This window comes from Trachemys scripta, chromosome 7 (assembly GCF_013100865.1).
Source record: "Trachemys scripta elegans isolate TJP31775 chromosome 7, CAS_Tse_1.0, whole genome shotgun sequence".
In the NCBI taxonomy this organism is placed as follows: Eukaryota; Metazoa; Chordata; order Testudines; family Emydidae; genus Trachemys; species Trachemys scripta.
In genome coordinates, this window is record NC_048304.1 from 109,999,332 (window position 1) to 110,021,789 (window position 22,458).

The 22,458-nt window shown below is 41.5% G+C and overlaps 1 protein-coding gene across 1 annotated transcript in view; it reads right to left on the reverse strand.

The window, feature by feature from the left end:
* Nucleotides 1-22,158, reverse strand: part of INPP5F (inositol polyphosphate-5-phosphatase F) — a gene marked incomplete at its 5' end in the record, with an annotated part of 100,441 nt that extends 78,283 nt beyond the window's left edge. Inside the window, 1 exon segment of the mRNA XM_034775887.1 lies at nt 21,924-22,158. Within this exon segment, the coding sequence (XP_034631778.1) occupies nt 21,924-22,020 (97 nt within the window).
* Nucleotides 22,159-22,458: the final 300 nt, after the last annotated feature.

The window sequence follows — 22,458 nt, forward strand, 5'->3', positions numbered from 1 at the left end:
ACAAGATGAAATTAAATAAAGACAAGTGCAAAGTACTTCACTTAGAAAGGAAAAAAAATCAAATTCACAACTACAAACTGGGCAATAACTGGCTAGGCAGTAAAGCTGCTGAAAAGGATTGGGGAAAAGGGGGTTTATAGTGGGTCACAAATTGAATCAACAATGTGATGCAGCAGCTAAAAAGGTTAATATTCTGGGATGTTTTAACAGGATTGCTCTAAATAAGACACAGGAGGTAGTTGTCCCACTCGATTTAGTGCTGGCGAAGCCGGAGCTGGAGTAGTGTGTCCAGTTCTGGGTCCACACTTTAGGAAACTTAGGGATAAATTGGAGAAAGTCCAGAGGAGAATAACAAAAATGATAAAAGGTTCAGGAAACTTGACCTATGAAGAAAGGTTAAAAAACTAGGCATATTTAGTCTTGAGAGAAAATGCCTGAGGGTTGGGGGGACCAGAAAAGAGTCTTCAAAGATGTTAAGGACTGTTATAAAAAGGATTGTGATCTATTGTTCTCCATGTCCACTGAAGATAAGACAAGAAGAAATTAGCTCAATCTGCAGCAAGGGAGATTTAGGTTAGATATTAGGGGGAAAGATTTAACTATAAGGATAGTTAAGATCTGAAAAGGCTTCCAAGGGAGACTGTGAAATCCCCATCACTGGAGATGTTTAAAGACAGATTAGACCATCTCTGATAGGTGTATGTCCAAGTTTACTTGGTCCTGCCACAGTACAGTGGGCTGGACTAGGTGACTTCTTGAAGCCAGTCCTACATTTCTAGGATTCTATGGAGTCTATAATGAAAATACAACTCTGTAAAGAAGAAGTTACCAATAACTTATAGCAAATATTAATGAGAAATAAATAGTTTAACTCAACTGTCATATTTACTGTTAACATTCCAGTTATTAAAGAAATGGCAATTACTGTAGATGAGAATTTGTTTTCCAAAAATTTCATCAATAAGCTGTTAGATAAAAAAATTAGTTTGCTTAGATAAAACAACAAGATCTAATTGACTATTAAGGTCAATTGAACCTGCTATTTCCCTTGAAAACCCACAAAAGGAACAGTCTACTTTTCAGTTTCAGTCCATTTCAGCTCCTTCTTTAAAGATGTTATGCATGACTGAGAACTACAGCTGAACCAGGATGAATTAGAAGTACTGCCCTTTTTATTTCCTATGAAAGAATAACATGAATGCCTGCAGCAAACGTAATATGCCACTTTTAAACTGGATCTTAAGTGCAGGTTTCGTAATCTATTTACATGTTGCTCTTTTACCCCTGCTTGCTTCAGCCTGGACACCACTAAAAGTTATTTTAACTATAAACCTAATCTAAGGCCAGGTCTACACTACCCCCCTAATTCGAACTAAGGTACGCAACTTCAGCTACGTGAATAACGTAGCTGAAGTTCGAAGTACCTTAGTTCGAATTAGTTCGAACTTACCTTGGTCCACACGCGGCAGGCAGGCTCCCCCGTCGACTCCGCGGTACTCCTCTCGGCGAGCTGGAGTACCGCAGTCGACGGCGAGCACTTCCGGGTTCGACTTATCGCGTCCAGACTAGACGCGATAAGTCGAACCCAGAAGTTCGATTTCCAGCCGTCGAACTAGCGGGTAAGTGTAGCCAAGGCCTAACACTTTACTTATCACTAGCAGCAATACATACAGCTGAGGTTGCGAACTATTAACCTCTTTCATGGGCTCTTTACTTTCTACAAGATTCATTTTGCAAGCTCTCTCTCTGCCCAAAGTAGAGTTTGGTTTTTTAAAGATGGAAATGGAGTATAAACAAATTCAAATTGTGCAGATGTTGAAAACATTTTGGGGGTACTGTAATAAAAATAGGAATCACTTTTTAAAAGGGCAGGCTCAAAAGTATCAGAGCTTTGAAAAGTAATACATACACCAACCCAAAACTAGGGTTCCAGGAAAAAACAGTATGTGATCATGTAATTAAAGACCACCTTAAAGCAGATGTACAATGAGAATGCTTCACAAGCATAATTGACATTTTATTGTTTTTGAATACTGTTCGACCCTAGCAAAGTATCCAAAATAATATATGAATACCTAGAATTCCCATCATGCAGGAGTGGTATTTTTCAGTCACTTGCATCAAACTACAACAGAAAAATTGCTTACATTTAAAATCAAAAATGTTCAAGTTCTGATAATAAGTGCAGAGACTAGGATTCCTTCCACTTATTTTTAAATTTACTTTCCATTCTTTATACTATTTAGTTTTGCATTTCTTAGCTTGGTAACAAAAGTAGGTCAGTCAGTCAGTCCCAGTCACTTGTCTCTAGTTAATTTGACTTTGCAGTAGTCATGCAGTCACACAATAATGCAATGCTTGGGTTCCAGGCACTACCGACAAAACACTGGCTTTAAAAGCTTTCCATCATGTGCTTTTTTTTTTTTTTAATTACTTTTTTTTTAAGGGACAAATATTTTTAGTCCTAGGTTTTGTTAAAAAAAAAAAAATACTTTTCATAGAGCTTAAAACTGGGGCCTGATATCACCCAAGTGTTCTTATGTCCTGGAAGGATTTTTAAAAATATCCTTGACCTGGTTAGTTACACTTTTGTCTTCTCCTTAGAATCATAGAATATCAGGGTTGGAAGGGACCTCTGGAGGTCATCTAGTCCAACCCCCTGCTCAAAGTAGGACCAATTCCCAACTAAATCATCCCAGCCAGGGCTTTGTCAAGCCTGACCTTAAAAACCTCTAAGGAAGGCGATTCCACTACCTCCCTAGGTAACCCATTCCAGTGCTTCACCACCCTCCTAGTGAAAAAGTTTTTCCTAATATCCAACCTAAACCTCCCCAACTGCAACTTGAGACCATTACTCCTTGTTCTGTCATCAGGTACCACTGAGAACAGTCTAGATCCATCCTCTTTGGAACCTCCTTTCAGGTAGTTCAAAGCAGCTATCAAATCCCCTCTCATTCTTCTCTTCTGCAGACTAAACAATCCCAGTTCCCTCAGCCTCTCCTCATAAGTCATGTGCTCCAGCCCCCCTCCTTCTTGACTTTCTATTGAAAAAGGCATTTCCTCCAAAGACTACTAACCTAGCTGCCCCTCCTCATCCTGGGAGGTGGGTTAGCTAATGAAAGCCACAACTGCAGAAACGCTAATAGTGTAAAAAAGAAGTTGTGGAAGTAATATGAATATTTAACCTCACTATTTGTCTGCATTCTTTTTTGCCTCCCATTTTCCCTCGTCTGTACACTATTTAGACTAAACTATTTCCAGTGGGACCCTTTCTTCATTCTGTAATGTACCTAGCAAACTATTAGCACAATACAAATAGTTCAGATTAAGAAAAAGCTATTTCCAAAAGCACTGAAGTCAGTGGAAGTTTACCTTGACTAAAGGAGTGCTGACAAGGGCCCCTAGAGAAGGAACGTTGACTTCTGCTTAATTCATTGCTAACTATAGCCCTTTTTAATTTCGGGTGGAGAGAAGAGAAACAAGCCAACTAACATGGTAAAATAGAAATACAACCATTTCCATTTTCTTGGGTGTGGCTGAGCAAGCTCTCTATAGAAGCACAGAGCACAAGCAGGTACACGTCCTCACAGTCTGTATCTAGGCAAGTGACAGTATTAACTAAATGCAATTCTTTTATAACCCAACTACGATGGTTACTTGTGGAATTTTCCTTCAGTATTTGAGATGTGAAGCCTTTGGATGAAAAGCATATATTTAAAATAATCTTATTACATACAACTCATAATGGGTGAGAGTGAACAGGGATTTCTGTCATTTGCAGCAGCAGGAACATATTAAATCCACCAATAAGATTTTAAGTTTCCTTGTTACTATAACCAGTACTCAAATCTCAAAGCAACTAATTCTCCAGAAACAATTAACCTTTTCCTGATCATCTGTCACTGTCTGTTTTTCCCCCCACCAGTTACAGTTTCTTACAGGAGTTTTAATATCCTTTGTACACAGTAATGAAATGAAGCTTTGCAGCTTGCACTGAAACAAAAGGAATGCAATCTACTGTGGCAATAAAGGTTCCCTCCAAGTCAGCAAGGTACAACACAACTCAAACTGAGCTTTCAGAGAAGTATATCATAATTACCATTTGTGGCAGGACCCGGGTCTGAGCAGCAGAAAATTCACAGGAGGCCCAGTTAAGCAACAATTCTTTAAGGATGCCAGTTTAATTTCCAGAGCTCTTACTGAGCACACACCACTGCCAGAGAAGCATCTGGCCACACTCCCTTCATACATACATCTTACCAAGCCATCCTAACACAAAAAGACAACTGTTAGGTCTGTACAGTTCCCTATCTTCATCTTACAAAAGTATGCCAGCCCCCTTTAAATGTTACAAGCTTTCAAAGGTGCAGATACATACCAATGGCTTCATTTCAAGGAAGCACTCCCTCCCAACAAAAAAATAGTGGAGGGTGGGGGGGGGGGACTTGGCCGGGCAGAGTCCTAGCAGTAACACTAAGGCATAAAACAAGAGGTTGCAAGAATCCCTTCAGGAGTCACGGCCAAAGTGTACTACACATCAAACCCTTTATGGCAAGAAATAGAACAGAAATTTTACATGCATCTTCTTCCCCATCCCTGACCAGTCCTAACATCCTCTGAACACAAAAGGCTCAGAAATACTTTGTTAACTTACTCCTTAATGAAATTAATATAATTACATCATCAAGAGATATTTACCATCTTATATATAAATTTTCTTGGAATAGGAAGACAATTACATTTCTCAAGGAAGAGACTAGGTTTCAAATATGTAGCAAGACTAGTGAAGAATCTTGTGTGCTCACTTTGTATTCCCAAAAATGGTTTCTACCACTAAAAAACTTCAAATAGCAAAGCCACATAAGAACACAGACTGCATCACAAATACATATAAAATCAAAATTCTGAGTTGTAGACAACTTTATTTTGTAGAGTCCTACATACAAACTGTATAACGATAAAAAAGACAACACACAGTTTAAGTAACTGAAAGCAATAGTGTAAAATGACACTGATGAATAAATTAAAGTAATCATAAGATGGAGAAAGGAAAAGAAAACAGCATAGGAAAATTAGCTTTTTACAAATAAGTGAGTCAGCAAGAGACAGCAACTCAGACAGCTAAAGGAAGGATGCTCTTGATTTCCTATATAGATTCTGCTGAGTCAAGGGTGACAAGAGAAAGGGAGAGGACCTTTTTGTTTTTGTTTTTTTAAGTTGGACATGGAGAAGAAAGAGGGAATTACAGAAAAACCGTGTGAAAGGTAGTTCACACACTATTTTGAACCAAATCCTATGAAAGTGGGGAGCCAGAGTAGCCTTAGGGCAGAGTAATGGTTATCTTTCTTAAAGTTAAGAGCAGCATTTTCCATACGCAATCTAGGACACTGGATGTTTGATTCCACAATGAAGGAAGCTGAAGATATTGGCTTGGTGCAGAAAGCTGCTCACTTCCAGAACATGCAGGCCTTCCCTAGCCCATGGGGCACATATTTCAGTCTCTGTAGTGGCTTCTTTATTGCTTTGAGATGTAATTGGAGATGCTAGTGATTATATAAGAAAACATAGGGTTGGGCATTTGACCAGACCAAAAATAATTGTTCAACTGACCTGTCATATTATTAAATAAATGTCAAAAATGGTCAAATATTTTAAAATACTAATTTATTACAACAGTAACAAAAAACAGCAAGACTTTATGGCCTCCCACAAACTTATCCTTACATAGACACTTATGCCTGATTACAAAAAACAAGTTACTTAACTGAGTTATTTTAACTCAGAAAAATGTGAAACAATGAAATGAAGTTCTAAAAATAAAAAAATATTATTGCTACCAACTTTATTTTGTGCATTGCTTGGTTAGCATTTGAGTGAGAATGTTATTCAAGACTGAATGGTTACAAAATAAAATTAAGCAGAAATAAACTATATAAGAAAAAATATTTTTTTAAATACCACTTATGCTAAATAGGCAACAGGCCAACTCTGAAAGCAGCTTATTGACTTTGCATCTTTTCCCTTTGTGTTGGTGAAGGAGAATGATTGAACCTTCCTCCCACACCCCTACACCCTGAGTTAATTTATGTATGTTTGTCTAGTCAGTTTAGATTGTAAACTCTTTGGGGCACAGAACAGGTCTTTTAACTTGATTAATATGCTTTGTAAACTGTCACATACATTGATAGCCTGGTATACAAATAAAGATATACATACAATGTTTGTTCCTGAAGATTCTAGCCAATCAAGATGCTCAACTTTCAATTAGTTCACCTTTGTCCCAATAGGTGGCAATATCATATAATAAAAAGGGAGTGATCTAAACATTGAAGTAGGAGTGCTAACAGATTACACCATGATGCAACCAAAAAGGTAGGTTATGGCCTAAATCAGGTCCCAGATACTCTTGCTGCAATATCTGAAAATATTTGACCAAGGTCAAATAATAGGCAGTCAACTGACTGGCTTGCCAAGTCTAAACAGGCATTATACTTTTTATATTATTCTCCATCCCTTTACTTCTATATCCTAACATCGTATTTGCAGGGCCAGTGCAAGGAAGTTTTGCGCCCTAGGTGAAACTTCCACCTTGTGCCCCCCCCACCCCCACCCCACCCTGCGGCAGCTCTCTGCCCCCCCCCGCCCTGAGGCACCCCCGTGGCAGCTCCCCACCCCCCCCGGCCCGGGGAGCCGTGCGGCAGCTCCCCACCCCAGCTCACCTCTGCTCCGCCTCCTCCCTGAGCACGCCGCCCCCGCTCTAATTCTCCTCCCCTCCCAGGCTTGCGGCGCCCAACAGCTGATTGGCGCTGCAAGCCTGGGAGGCGGGAGAAGTGGAGTGGCGACCGCGCGCTCGGGGAGGGGGCATAGGAACGCTGTTAAAAAAAAAGGGGGGACTGCTTTTTGGCGCCCCCAAATCTTGGTGCCCCCAAATCTTGGTGCCAAATACGGCCCTGTGTATTTGCCCTTTTAAGCACAGCTGCACATGAGCAGCCCTGGATGACCTGGGAGACACAGGTATCTGACATCTGTGGTAGCAGTTAAGATCAGTTAGGAGATTACTACTGTCAGTTCTTCATCTGACCACTGACTTGGCTCCTTTTGAGAGAGCCCTGAATCTTTGTTTTTCCCCCAACCCCCCACAACAGCAGTCCAGACAACCTAGACAGTAGTGAACTTCCAAATTAACAGAGCTCTGACTTTTCATTTTGTTCCCTCCCCCACCCACTCACCCACCCAGCACAAGCACATCCAGTTTTTAATTTAATCTTTAATTACAGCAGCTACTACAGGAATTAATAGCCATAATATACTAATATAGCATGCTATTTTCATTAATCTAGGCTTGCGAAGAATCAATATTCAAAAATCATTCCTGTACTTGATACATGATCATTTGTATTTATATTAGATTTATATTTAGATTATATTAGATGTCAGATTGCACACTGATAATGAGCAGTTTTTTAAACAATGAACAAATTTTTGTTTCAAGTACACTTATTTTTATTTTTCTATCTGGGTGCCTGAATTTGGCAGAAAGTCCTGGGTATCCTGCTTTTTCCAGCTCCCTCTATATGTCGGAATTCTCTAGGGATAATCCTATCTATAGCACTGCTCTTGTGCATACTGTATGCACAGTAACATAATAGGAGCAGCAAGGTGAAGCTGATTAAATCTTCATCATTTTCAGCCTTTTCCATTTCCTGGTACACTGTCTGGCACATGCTGTGTTCTTGGGGAAGAGGAAAGTGATGAAAAAGTAGACAGGAAAAGGAGAACTTGTCCAGCTGGTCTAGCTAAAGTGCAGTTCAGACACAGGTATGTTCCATTTGATGAAGGGAAAGTAAAAAAAGGAAGAGGTTGGAAGAGATAACCAATGTGACACTGTAAAACAATTCTTGAAGAATACATTTAAAATATTTTGAACACCAGTTTGAAAGTTGCACTCTGCATGTGAAGATGTAGGTGTTATACATAACAGCATATTTGTAATGTATCAAAAAAGAGTTATGTTAAAAAGCTAGAAATATTTTGCCTTTCAAAAAGTTGATATGCGATGTAATTCACAATTTTTTTTTATTTTTTTTTTTTAAAGAACCAAAAGTGTGCATGGAACTTAGACATAGGGTAATATCCTGGCCATACTGAAGTCAGTGAAAGCTTTACAACTGACTTTAACAGGGTCAGGGTTTCACCCATGGTCCCCCGCACTGAAGAATTCAAGCTAAATTAGACAACATACAAAGAAAAGAAAAATGGGTTTACAAAAGTCATTTCACATGTATCTCAAAGTTCCAGGTTATAGATTTAATATGCTATAGTTATTTTTATATATGCATGCACATATACGGCAGACGAGAGAGAAAAAAAAAAAAAGAGAGAGACTCAGCAGAAGTAATGAGTTTTTAGGAAGGGCTTTGAAAGCAAGGTTGCTTGGTTCAAAGAATATTCCAGGCATTAGACAGCATGAAAACAAGTAGGGAGACATGAATCAAGAAAAGGGACAGGGATCAGTAAAGCAAGAGCAGCTGATAGAGCACAGCTCACAAACAGTACCATAGTAAGAAGTTAGTATAGAGATGGAGGTGGAAAAGCAATGTGCAGGGCACCTTAGAGATAAGAATGAGGAGATTCAGCATGATTTAGAATTTAAAAAAAAAAAAAAACTAACAACATGATCAGAACTTACTCAAGTGCTTGCAGGATCAGGCCCCAAGATGGTAAGATCTTTGGGACAGACCTTATCTCTATACATTCCGAAATGCCAGTCTCGTTTCTGAAGCTACACAAATCAGTTAGAAAGAGCTGGACGAAGAAGAGAATGGACCTCTGGCAAAGGCAGGCATGACAAAAAATGTTGCCAGTGGTGAAGGGAAAGAAAAAATATTTTTCTTGTACAATGTTTTAATAAGCCTTTCTTTAAAAAAAATAATAGTATAGCCTTTAAACATATAGTAAGTTAACTTTGTTTAAAAATTCCCCTACTGTCCTGCTATGCAGTGGCAAGACAGCTTCTCCTTTAAACTTGCATAAAGCATGAGTCATTCATTTCAAGTTAATGATTAACGTGTAGGTGTCACACCCTGAACCAAGCATGTACAGCACATTATTCTTTAGCTCTGAGTAAATAATTTCATCATATTTGGGAAATTCTTTTTTGTATATCCAAGTCAAACTCTAAAAGAGTATACTGTGAATGCAGAAAGGTCCAATGCTGCAAGAATTAAAACACTAAACATAGCATCAGAAGTATGCTAGGCACTATGAAGACAGTGAGACTATTATACCTTCACCCCAGAGATGAAGGGAATATGAGATACTAAAGTGATAGGAGTGAAGTTTGGCATACATAATTAGCTCCACAATTTTAATGCAGTTTTAATCCACTTGGGACTAGCATTTTTATGCTCCTGGGAGATATGTTAGAAAGTCTTGAAAGAGAGGCAGTGCTAGCAGGATATTAATTTTCATATTCGAACATACCAAGATTCCCATTGTCAGGGTCAATTCCAAAGTGTAGGATTATGCCACTGACTCAATATCCCACAATTATGTTCCATCTCCTCACAAGCTGGCATGTTCACACTTAGGGCTCATCTACACCAGTGGTTCTCAACCAGGGGTACATGTACCCCTGGGGTACTCCGAGGTCTTCCAGGGGGTATATCAACACATCTAGATATTTGCCTAGTTTTACAACAGGCTACATAAAAAGCACTAGCAAAGTTAGTGCAAACTAAAATTTCATACAGACAAAATGAGAAAGTAAGCAATTTTATGCCAACAATAAAGTGCTCGCCCGTTGGCATAGCGTGTCTTCACCAGACACAACGCAGTTGCACCGATGTAACGCATTAGTGTAGACTACCCCTCAGTGTCACTGGCACACAGCACTTCCTGCACTGTGGCAGTGGACAGAGGATTCATGGAGGGCACAGTATTAACAACTGAATCCTCTGGGTTTTGCTGATAATCATTGTTGCCAACAAGGTAAGTCTGCATAACTGTCTGTTACCAACCTCTATTTTCAGACTCCTAACTTTCACTTTTCAGGATAAAGGGTTACAAGACTTCGCTTGCATCCAAATGTCTTTTTGATGAAGCTAAAACAAAAAACTGTTCAGCCACTTAGTAAAAAGGAAGGATGAAAAAATATATGCTACATACTGTGGCGTGACACTCCATAGTCTTCATAGAAATATTGTTATGATATGAATATGGCCTAAGATATATTTTATGCAAGATGGGTCTTGTAAGGTATCATTGGAAAGGTTATCATTTACTGAATGTGATTATCCAATTTGTATGCATGCATCATTTCTGTATCTAAAGTTAGGAATATTGACTATGTGACAATTACAACTGTGTTTAATTGGGAGACACGCACTAGACAATAGGTCATCAGCTTTGGTGGGCCATTAGGAAGAAACAATAAGACTTGGGAGATATTAATCTCTCTTCTTCCTGAGAGGCGTTCTGGAAAGCAGCTGTGACACTAGTAGGTCAGGTAGTCCTGTCACCTGGGACTAAACACCTAAGCTCCTCCTAAGGCTGAAGGGCAGCATGGAAGAAAGCATGAAGGTGCCTGTGAAAATTTAACAAGGGGGCAATGAAAGCCGGCATTATTGGCCAGAGATGGAAATTTACTATCGAGATTTCAACAAGAGATGATAGATAGGGTGGGAAGGGCCTTGAAAGTGAAGACAAGTACCTTATATTTGATGTGACAGAGAAAGGGGAGCCAGTGGAGGAATGCAAATGAGTGACATGGTCAAAGCAATGAGCTAGGAACACAATCCCTGCAGCAGTATTTTGAATGATATTAGTTGGGCAAGACTGTATTTGTCAAGACCAAAGAAGAAGAGGTGCGGTAATCAAGCCATGATGAGGAAAGCCTCGACAAAAGCTTTAGCTGTGTGGATGATGGGAAAGGCCATATCTTAAAGAGGTTATGACAGATATAACAATATCCTGGACAACCATACTAAATTAAAGTTTAATCTTATTAAATTAAGTTTAAGTATTTCAGGAGTTCATTGTATTACTGAGGGACAGTATGTGTTTTCATGAAGGAGGGGGAACAAAGCCCTGCAGGAAATAAGAACAGTGGGGGGGTGGGGAGGATGTCTCTGACCTGCTCTAGTTGTAACCTTGGGCCAAGTCTCAGTCTCTCTGTGCCTCAGTTCCCATCTGTAAAACAAGGATATCAGTACTTTCCTACCTCACAGCATTGTTTCAAGTATAAATACATTAAAAATTGATGCGCCCAGATAAGTACATAAATGGCCCCCATTTCTTCAGTAAGACAAAGAAACCAGGCACTTGGAAATTGCTAACTGTGCTAATAAATCTTGATAAGTCACTTTTTAAAAAAATGTATACATTGGCACAATATCCAAACATAAGTTTCACCATCTATCTATTCCAACATGCAACAGATACAGCACTTCCCCAAAAATTCTTGCAGGTGATGACGTGAACAGAGAGTCTGGAAAGTTTTCAGAAATACTTTTCTCTCCCAGTCTTCTCCTCACTGCATAGGATGGGAAAGGAAAACGCCTGGAGGTTACAAAGGACTGATGAGTAGGGGAGGGTGGGGAAAGGAGAAAGAAGGGATGAACAGTCAGTAGGATTTGTGGAAATAGTTATTTAGCACAAAAGCTTCTGAGACAAAGAAAGACATTTGTGTAGAAAAACAGGGATTTAAAATGTAGAGTAAAAAACTGAATAGTCTCCGAAGACTGAAAGCAGTCTGTTTTTGAGAGTGTTTTTGTCAATGGAAGAGACCCCATATACGCATAAATAAATTCATATATTTGCTTATGAATGAAAGACTGTAGTTCCGTCCAGGGTCTCTCAGCAACCAGCAAGTGAGTCAGGGATGAGGATGAGTCTAAAATTACAAGAGTCAGAGCTTTTGACGTACTAGATCCATTTTTATCTGCCCAGGCCTACTGAATTAATTCCTTGCTCATAAAGCTATCCTGAAAGTTCATTTAAGACAGGCAGCATTCCTTAATCATTAACAAGGAAATAATTTTGGTCTCATACTTTGAAGTTTCACTCACTCAATCTCTTTTTCTAAAGACTGTTTATTTAGTTTCCATACAGATTTAGGCAAAAAGGTACTACACACGGTTGTGAAAGGTTTATGCTGACAAATGGAGAAATCCATCATTAGTTTCTAATAAACTGAAGTAGCAAGTCACAGTTAAAATTTCAGTGGAGCTTGACAACTGTTTCAAATCTTCAATTATATCAGTCACATGAATGCAGTCAGCACTACTTGCTCTCTTTCAATTAAATTCTAAAAAAGATAGCAGCCAACCAGCTTAATTATCCTAGTGACATTTTATGTCATCATATGCTTTGTTCTGGACCTCTGGTCTCTCGAAGTGAGCACATTTTTGTACCCCACGGTCGGGGGGGAAGGGAGAGAAGAAAATCCTATAGTAATACCTCCCATATTTTCAGGTCCCTGTACAGTAACAGCTGACTGCATGACATCAATCTCAGAAATGCTAGTGTTCATTTTCTCTTAAGATGCAATTTCCCTCTCATCTAAGTGAAGAGGGAAATTTTCACAAACTAGAACGTAGATCCCCATTTATAGGGCTTGTCTATATTTGAAATGCTGTAGTGCTTCAGTGTAGACCAAGGGTCGGCAACCTTTCAGAAGTGGTGTGCCGAGTCTTCATTTATTCACTCTAATTTAAGGCTTCACATGCCAGTAATACATTTTAACATTTTTAGAAGGTCTCTTTCTATAAGTCTATAATATATACCTAAACTATTGTTGTATGTAAAGTAAATAGGTTTTAAAAATGTTTAAGACGCTTCATTTAAAAAAAAATTAAAATGCAGAGCCCCCCGGACCCATGACCAGGACCTGGGCAGTGTGAGTGCCACTGAAAATCAGCTTGCGTGCCGCCTTCGGCACACATGCCATAGGTTGCCTACCCCTAGTGTAGACACTCCCTACAGCAACGGGAGTTCTCCAGTTGGAATAGGTAATCCACCTCCCTGAGAGGCAGTAGCTAGGTCGAATGTGATATATGCCATCATGTGCCAGCAATGCCCCTCTGCCATGTACATTGGCCAAACCGGACAGTCTCTACGCAAAAGAATAAATGGACACAAATCTGACATCAGTAATTATAACATTCAAAGACCAGTAGGAGAACACTTCAATCTCCCTGGTCACTCAATAACAGACCTAAAAGTCACAATTCTTCAACAACAAAAACTTCAAAAACAGACTCCAACATGAAACTGCAGAACTGGAATTAATTTGCAAACTGGACACCATCAAATGAGGCCTGAATAAAGACTGGGAGTGGTTGGGTCATTAAAAACCTAATTTCCCCCATACTAATTTCCCCCTACTGTTACTCACATCTTCTTGTCAACTGTTTGAAATGGGCCACTCTCATTACCACTACAAAAGTGATTTTTCCTCCCTTGGTATCCTGTTAATTGAATTGTCTCGTTAGACTGACCTCCCACTTGATATGGCAACTCCCATCTTTTCATGTGCTGTGTATTTATACCTGCTACTGTATTTTCCACTCCATGCACCTGATGAAGTGGGTTCTAGCCAACAAAAGCTTATGCCCAAATAAATTTGTTAGTCTCTAAGGTGCCACAAGGACTCCTCGTTGTTTTTGCTGATACAGACTAACACGGCTACCACTCTGAAACTCAGTATCAAAACATCATACTTTCCCTACTCTATTCAGCATAGTCATACCATTCCTACTTCTCCACTCAAAAGGGGGTGGGGGTACAGAAGAATTATAACAAGACAAAGTTACCTGACACCAGCAAACAAGGAGCAACACATGAAAGAAGCCCAGACCGGCCAACCCCTCCAATCAAACCAAGCTGCTGAGATTTGTACCAGGACGTTGTTCCTTGATCCTGCTTCAGTACCTCATCTTTTCTACCAGCCTTTGGTGCTAGGCAGAGCTACTAAGAGCAACAGTTTACTCAAGCTGCTTCTAGACTAGAAAAGAAATACTGGATAAGGTTACTTTCTGAAAATTATTTCAGAAACCATGAGGTCTAGAAATATTTTTAAGATTTGTGCCATAATTACGAGAATTGATTGCTTCAGCGTCCACTCTCAGTAAAGAAAATTTCGTATTCATTGCTAGCATGTTGATTTTTCAAGTTCAGCGATATTAATCTGACTATCAGAACTTCATTCTGTGATGTGCTCTCAGTGGATCATATTATGTAGCTTATGAGTGGCTCTTATTATGAAGGGGTCTGTGATATCTAGACCACTAACCCCTAAAGTTAAACTAGTTCCTTTTTGGATATTTCAAATGTAGGCCTTTACATATTCATAAGTATACATTACTTTTGTATACTACATGTTTAAGTAGTTTGCTTGGCTTTTATTTATCTGAATATCTACTTTTAGAAAACAAAAAACGTTGGCAAATTAAATCTAACTGTTCATAAAAAGTAAAGTTCCTCTATGTATTAGGCCACTTCCAAACAAAACTATTTCACCTTTGGAAAACATCAGGTTTTATCTGAAATTGCTTAAGTTTTGGGATTCAATGCCAATGGATAACAAAGTTGGGCCCTACTGCTGCAAAGACTTAAGCACATATTTAGCTTTATTCCTGGCAAGTAGTTCCAGTTGCTTCAGTGGAACTGCTCACAGTGTCTAAAGTTAACCATGTGTTTAAGTCTTTGCAGAATCAGAGCCCTTACTGGCAGGAACCATGAACACCGCTTATAGTTTTTTAAAAGTGAAAAGAGATCGTTACAATGATCTCCTACACAACACAGGCCAAAAAACCTCATCCAATAATTTTTTGATCAAGCCCAGATCTTCTTTGAGCTATGCATATCTTCTAGAAAGATAGAAACAAAGAAACTGAAAGTCCACAACTTCCTTAGGTAAGCTGATCCAATTGTTAAATTACCCTCACTGTTAAAATATGTGCCTTATTTAATCTGATCTGACTATGCCTTTTTCTGCTTGATTAGAGAGCTATTATCAAAAATCTCTTCTCCATGTAGATATTCTATAAACACTTGAATCCAAAGTGAGTTATAAAAGGGTATATTCCATTGCAGGGAATTACTTCAACAGCTGATATGCATCTATCTCCTCCACAGAAACAGGAGCCTTTCTACAACACCAATATTATAATACCATATATACTCAATCATAAGCCAGTTCGTTTATAAGCCGACCCCTCCCCCCCACGATGGATAAGTAAAAATGGAAAATTTTTATAACCCGTTCATAAGCCAACCCTATAATTCAGGGGTCAGCAAACTTTGGCTCCCAGGCCATCAGGATAAGCCACTGGTGGTCCGAGATGGTTTGTTTACCTCAAGCATTCGCAGGCACGGCAGTAAACCTAAGCAAACAAAGTGTCCTGGCGCTCCAGCTGCTTACTCTGATAGGCCGGGATATCAACTGGTGGGGAAATTTGGGAGGAGGGGGGGAAGGGGGAGAAGCTGGGAGTCAGGGGAGTAACCCCTGTGACCATCCCCAGCCCGGGACCCCCACACTCTCCCCATCCCATCCCTTCCCACCTTATCTGGGGAGGGCCAAGGGAGGATGTCTCTGACCTGGCTGGAGCTGCTCCGGCGGGCCAGACCGGGCGGCACGGCCAGAGCCACCTCTGGCAGGCCAGACCTGGCGGCACAACCACAGCATGTTCCAGCGGGCTGGGCGGTGTGGCCACAGCGTGCTCTGGTGCCCGGGCAGCACGGCCACAGCCTGCTCTGGGGGGTGGGGTCAAGCGGCACGGCTGCAGCCTGCCAGCGCCAGAGCTGCAGCTGCTTTGGAGGCTGGGGGGAGAGCAGCGTGGCCAGAAGTAGAGAGACTCTGGCCCCGCCTCTTCCCTTCTGTCTCTGCTGCCTCTCCTTGCTCCCTCTATTGGGGGGAGGGGCTGTGTCCCACCTCTCCTTCTTTATACCCGTTCTTAAGCCAACCCCCATCTCTGGTGCTTCCCTTTTTTACTAAAAAAAAAAAATCGGCTTATGAACGAGTATATACGCAGTTTGTTTCCTAGGAAAGTGCCCTTTTTTGTTAATTCACATTTGCTCCTATAGATTCAATTACAGGGTAGTTCTAAAAACACCTCTGCTCTTGAAAAAAGACATGGGGTCTTTGATGACACCAACCAGTTAGAAGTTGTGTTAGATTGAATGTTTTCTGAGTGAAATGTAAGACATTTTATATTTATCCTGAAAATACTGGCTCAGTACTAACAGCAGGAAAAACATCACCTAAAGTCAAAACCCTTTTTGGACACCCGTTTCTCCCCTCACAAGTGTCTGATCCAAGAAGTAACTACAATCTTGTTCAGTTTGAGCGATCACAGTCCAAAACATTATGGTTGCCGGTGCCGTGTGTGTTTTATCCTTCAAAATTACTGGTCACACAATTCCTCTTAGCTGAAAAAGCTCTTTATTGCTTTTTCCCCCCGCCCCCTTTGAAGAAGACCACCTGGTTAAGGTTCTCTTGTCATCTCATGTTTTTAACTGATCAGTTAGTACCAAGGAGTTCCTCAGCTTCTACTAAGATATATCCTTGTAGTAAGAGTCATTAAATCCATATTTGTAATCTGCATGGTGATACATGCCAGGAAATCCTAGGTAAGATGTAAACAAGAACTGCTAACAATTTATTCTAGAACAAGTCAATAAATATTTACAACATATTAAAACAAAGTATGTTTTGATCACCCGGTAAGATTTTCATGCTGAAGACATATCATGGACAGTTAAGAATCTAGCATATAGTGCCAGAGTAATCTAAAGATTCTATATAGAGATTCAATAATGCTTTAAATCCACAAAAAAGGAAACAGCTACGATTAGAGAAAGCCTGTGTAAACACAAGCAGCTATCTCTCAAATTAAGGCATAATGTCAGCCTTCTTGTGAAGTCAAACAACTGAAATACATTCATTACAATAAAGCCAATCCAGTTAAGTTGTTCTCTCCGCTATCTAAGAGATTAGTCAGGAATTTAAATGTTCTATTGGTTCAAAACTTGCTATATATTCAGACCCGAAGAAATATCAAAAAGACATTTATTCTTAATACCTCATGCCCTGACAGTTTTAGGAACACTTTTACACACAGTACAGCTGTTTTGAAGCTCTCCCTCTCATCTCCACAAATTTACTGGTCCAGGACCAGTAACAAGTTTTGTTTCCTGTTAATGGATATACATTTTTAGACATCTTTAAAAAAAATAATTAAGGAGCCAATTTTAATTTTTAAAATTTTAATAGATTTCCTTTACCAAGTCTACATACCAAGTTACATAATTCACTGTTTACAATCAATTCATTTTGATATCAAGTAGTACACTTGACCTGAGTGTCTCTGCCACTTTGGGGTTTTCATGTTTCTTTCCCTGTTGCTGTGTGCAAAAACATACACACAACAGAAACTGAATGCAGTTAAAAAAAATGAATATATTCAATACTCAAGCAGGATGTCAAATGCACAGAGTAAGCTAAGAGACATACTGCTGGCCCTGCCTGGGACCCAGTCTCACTCTTACAGTAATCCCAAGTATTACTTTCAACAATAGTAGGTAAAGAGTTTCTAACATATGGCTGCGTTCCTTTAAATATATGAAATAGAGAAATCATTGTTTATTTGTAAAGGAACTAGGTATTTGAGAGCAGAATTCTAATAAAAGCTCTCCCACAGGACTTGTGTGATTTTGACCTGAGATAGTGTCTCAATTTCCTTCATCCATAAAATGGAGAGAATACTTACCTATCTCTAGGGATGTCAAGAGGCTTACATTCAGTAGTGTTGGCAAATTAATTTGAGCTCTTCAAATGGAAGGCCTCAGATACATACACATTAATATTTTGCATGGCTTATCACCCACCTGAGATTCAGTCCAAACCATACACATGTATTGTTTAAACAGAATGAAACTGCAAAACAGAATGAAACTGAAGCGTCTTTAAAAAAAAAAAAAAACGCAACACATATTCCACATGTAACATTTTGACAACTTATACAATTATGAAACATTTCAATGCACATAGATTATAGCTCTACTGTTTACTAACTGATAAAACACTGACATATAATCTGATTACTCACGTCATTGGGGAATACTGACCATTATAATGGCCACGGAACAAAGTACACTATTAACTTAAACAAAATTCAGACAAGTGCAGTGGGTTTTTTTAAATGTATTATTACTAAAAGAAATAGCTAGTTACAGAAATACACTTCTTTTTTTCAGATCTACTTTACACATTTGAAAGTACTTTGTGTATGATCAGTTTCACTACTCTCATTTTCTCCTGTTTGCAAAGGTTACACAGCAAGAAACAGGAAAGAAAAAACCATTTAAAAATAAGGAATGCGGCTGTAACCACAACAAAAATTGTCAAGAAGGCAAAGGGGCAGATGTAGCATCAAATTACTTTTCACTTACTCATTATTTTAAACTGAGTAGAATCAGATTTACAGCATTCCTTTAAATTTTCAGTCAGTAAGAATCCAATCCTGCAATTGTCAGCGTGCAAACAGACTGCTGCACTTTCACAAGGCCCCCCTGAAGTAAATGGGTTCCATGAGACCACAGTAATCCCTGCAACGCACAGCATACAGATGATTAAAAGCCTTTAGGCCCCAAGAACGTCAATCTCAAAGACTAGTGTGTGCAAGTTTGTTATTTTACTACTCATGTGCAGAGTAATATAATTTTCTACAGATGGGTAGAAAGCTAACTATATCAATTTAAAATTAGATTTTTTGTATGAACATTTATTCAATTAAACTATCCTTTAGACCAGCTTTTGTCAGCAGACATTTTATAAGTGGTAGTTATAAGCTAGTTATAGTGTGGTTTGTAAATTAAGATGGTCAGACCCTAAACTATAAATAAAGCTCCTGGACAAAATGTAATAAATAAATGATGCTAGAACAACATTACAACCCATCTCAAGTGAGCTGAAGCATGCAAATTAAAGTGGCAAGAGGGACACACTTTAATGCATACACACATAAGCCTGGCCAAATATTAAAGTTGTTTGGGGTGGATTTTATTTAAATGAGAATATGAGAGAATAATTATTTTGATACATGAAGATTGATAGTATTTGAGATTACGTATTTTGTTGCTAGAAATATTCTAGACATTTTTACATCTTTACAGACTAGGATACTCAAGAGATGGTAATAGATTTGATTATACACATGCTTATAAAAATTTTCCTCAGTTTTCCGTGGACTCACATTTTAGACAGGTATAGGTAGTAAGATTGAGAAGTAGCTAGAGTCCATGAGCAGCTGCCACCCTCTTCAGTGAAATATCCTAGCTATTTTAAAGTACCCAAAGTATTTATACCATACTAAAAACTAGTCAGGGGCCAAATATTTCCTTAATTTTAAGCCTATGTCTATTACTCAAGGGTAGAAGGTTGCTTCTTAGAATAGTACTGTATTTAGTAATATCCAAAATGACTACCCTATTGCTGGGGGAAAGGGGTATTGCCTTTTTTTTTTTCCCCCTCTCCTTTTCTCAGTATTTGAGTCTGAGTCCCCATGTTTCTTTACTTTTATGGACTGTATCTTTGAATATGATTAAGTGACACACAAAAAGTTGGTACTTGCTTCAAAATAGACTCAGTCATCACAGAAGTGAGTCTGAGGAGAACAACATGCACGAAAGTACAAACCTGCCTGATTGCTCATAAAAAGAAAATCAGGAGAAAGGAGAGGGAATTTTTTACCCTATGTAACAGATAATATGCCGGATAACCAGCCTGTATTAAGATCAATAGCAAAGAACTGTTTATTTTGCACACTGTTTCAGTCACACAAGAGGCCTTCCTCATTTTCATGATGGTCCAAGAGGGACAGGAATCATATACCAGTCTATTTCAACGGCACACATACAATTTAAAGAGAGAACACAATCTATAAACAGCTGGCAGTCACATTTTCAGTTTATTTTTACAGGGGGAAAAATTCACAGGAAAACAAAGACAGCTTTTAAACTGATTTAGACTATTAGTGACACCTCAACACCATCATGTGTGTGAACTGATGCATGATGTTTTACCCTGCCTATACTAGATTATATACACAGGGACAAGTGTTCTGTCTTGTTCTGTATTTTGTGAATGACTAGTTCTCTAAAACCAATGTTGAGGCTGCTACTCTAATAATTTATCAACAGCAAAACCTGACTGAAGCCAATTCCTGTCAGCAGCAGGAAGGATTAAGAAATTCACCACTGGAATAAGATCTATCCTTGATGTACAATCCTTCATCAGTACAAGAATAAAAAATAGGTTGTAGACACTGTCAATGATCACACAGCCATTTCAGCATAATGACCAGATGACAAAGCCCCCATTTCACTGGGCAATCAGCAGAGCCCTGTACCCACAACAACACATATCCCAGACCCCCAGGTACAGGGCTGTCTATCCAGCTTCCCTCATGGTGCTTCGATTCAGACTGCTGGCTGCAGCAGCATAATGAGGAAAGGTGACTGTAAATATTGGGTTATATTTTGCTAAGCAGGGGTAGCAAACCATCACAACCCTATTGCTTCAGGAGTGGAGAATAACTGATCCCTACAGCATTGTCAGGCTGCAGAGGAAAGAAGGAATGAAAACTCATGTTTATCCAAAGCCAGTGCTAGGCATAAACAGACAAAGCAATTTCTTAGGGCCCCAAACAGGTCAACGGAACCTCCGATTCCCTTTTCATTATGTGTTCGGGGGGTGGGGGAGGATATTCCTGCTTAGGGCCCCCAATGGACTAGCACCACCTCTGTGTTTATTAGTGCCTCAAGGCTTTCAAGATTCTCATCCCCCACCCTGTAAGCCCTCCAGCACTCAAAAGTACTAGCAGCCTGCCTGAATGGGTCTTCTGCCATCCTCTGTCACCTCTCCACCCATTCCAGCCTGCCTGCCCGCCCCAAGTGGGTCTGCCATCCTCCTCAACACCTCCACACTCACCAGCCTACCCCAGTGGGTCAGCTACCCACTTTGTAGTCATCACCACCACCCTGCAGGTGCCCAAGTGGATCTGCCATCCTCAAGCACCTCCCCATAACCCCCACTCAGCAACCCATCTGCCAACCTCCCCATCACCCCACTCGCTACCCTGCCCCCCACATCCTCATCATCCCCCACTCATCACCCTGCTCCCCTCCTCCACAGGGCTGCCTTTCCTCTTGTCACTCCCCCCAACCCTACCTGCCTCCCCAGTGGGTCCATGATCCCTCTCACCACCACCGCCGCCCCCCCATCAGTGCGTCCACCATCCCCCCCTGCTCTCCCACCCCCCCCCCCGCTCCCCAGCCTGCCCACCCCAGCGGGTCCACCATGTCACCCCCTCCCCCAGTCACCACCCTTCTCATCACTAGCCCCACTCACCACCCTCCCCCCCCCCCGAGCAGGTCCGCCCCCCTCCTGGTCACCCCCTGTTCACCACTCCGAGCGGGTCCGCCATCCTCCTTGTCACCCCCCGCTCGTCCCGCCACCCGGGGGTCCGCCATCCCCCATCACATACACACTCCCGCTTGCCACCGCGCCCACCCTTCTCCTCTCCTCCCCTCCCCAACGGGTCCGCCATCCTCCTTGTCCCACCCCCGCCCCTCCCCAGCGGGTCCGCCATCCTCCTTGTCACCCCCTCCCCCCGTCCCGCCCCAGCGGGTCCGCCATCCCCCTCGTCACCCCCCGCTCGTCCCGCCCCCAGGGGAGCCGCCATCCCCCTTCTCACTCCCCAGCCTGCCCACCCCGTGCCCTAGCCTGAGCGGGTCCGTCGGCCATGTCCTCCCACCGCCCGCCCCCGGCCAGTCTCCTCACCCCACCTGTCCCCAGCCCAGCCCAGCCCGCCTGTCCCCGGGTGCCGGAGACTCTCCCCTCCAAGCCGCCTCTGACTCACCGGGTCGCAGCTGCAGGGTACCGTCCCTCCGGCTGCACCAGAGCGCCCGCTCCCCGCGCTGCAGGATGTAGTGATCCTTCGCTTGGAACAGCTCCATGCTCCGGAGCCCGGCGGCGGGGCCGGACCCGGCGAGAGAAGCGGGAGGGCAGCGAGGAACGCCGCCCCGCGCAGCGGATCGCGGACTCCTGCTCCGAGCTGGGGCGCCACAGCCCGGCCGCGCGCGAGACGGCCGGGAGGGGGGGGGGGGCGAAGGGAGGGAGGGAGTGAGAGCGCGCGCGCGCAACCCCTGCCTCACTGGTCCACGCTCCACAGCCTCACCGCTGTCTGACGCTTCCCAGCCCGGCCGGGTTCCGGCTCCAGCCTCGGGCCACGTGATCCCACCCGTCAGCCGCTCACCGGCCTCTTAAAGGGGCCGCGCGGTCTCACCCAGCCCCGGGCGGGGGGCCTCCCGTAGTCCTATATCAGCGCTCCCGTGCGCGTGGCCGGCACTCCTCTGCCAGCCACGGCCGCGTCGCGCCCCTTTAACTGTGGGGGC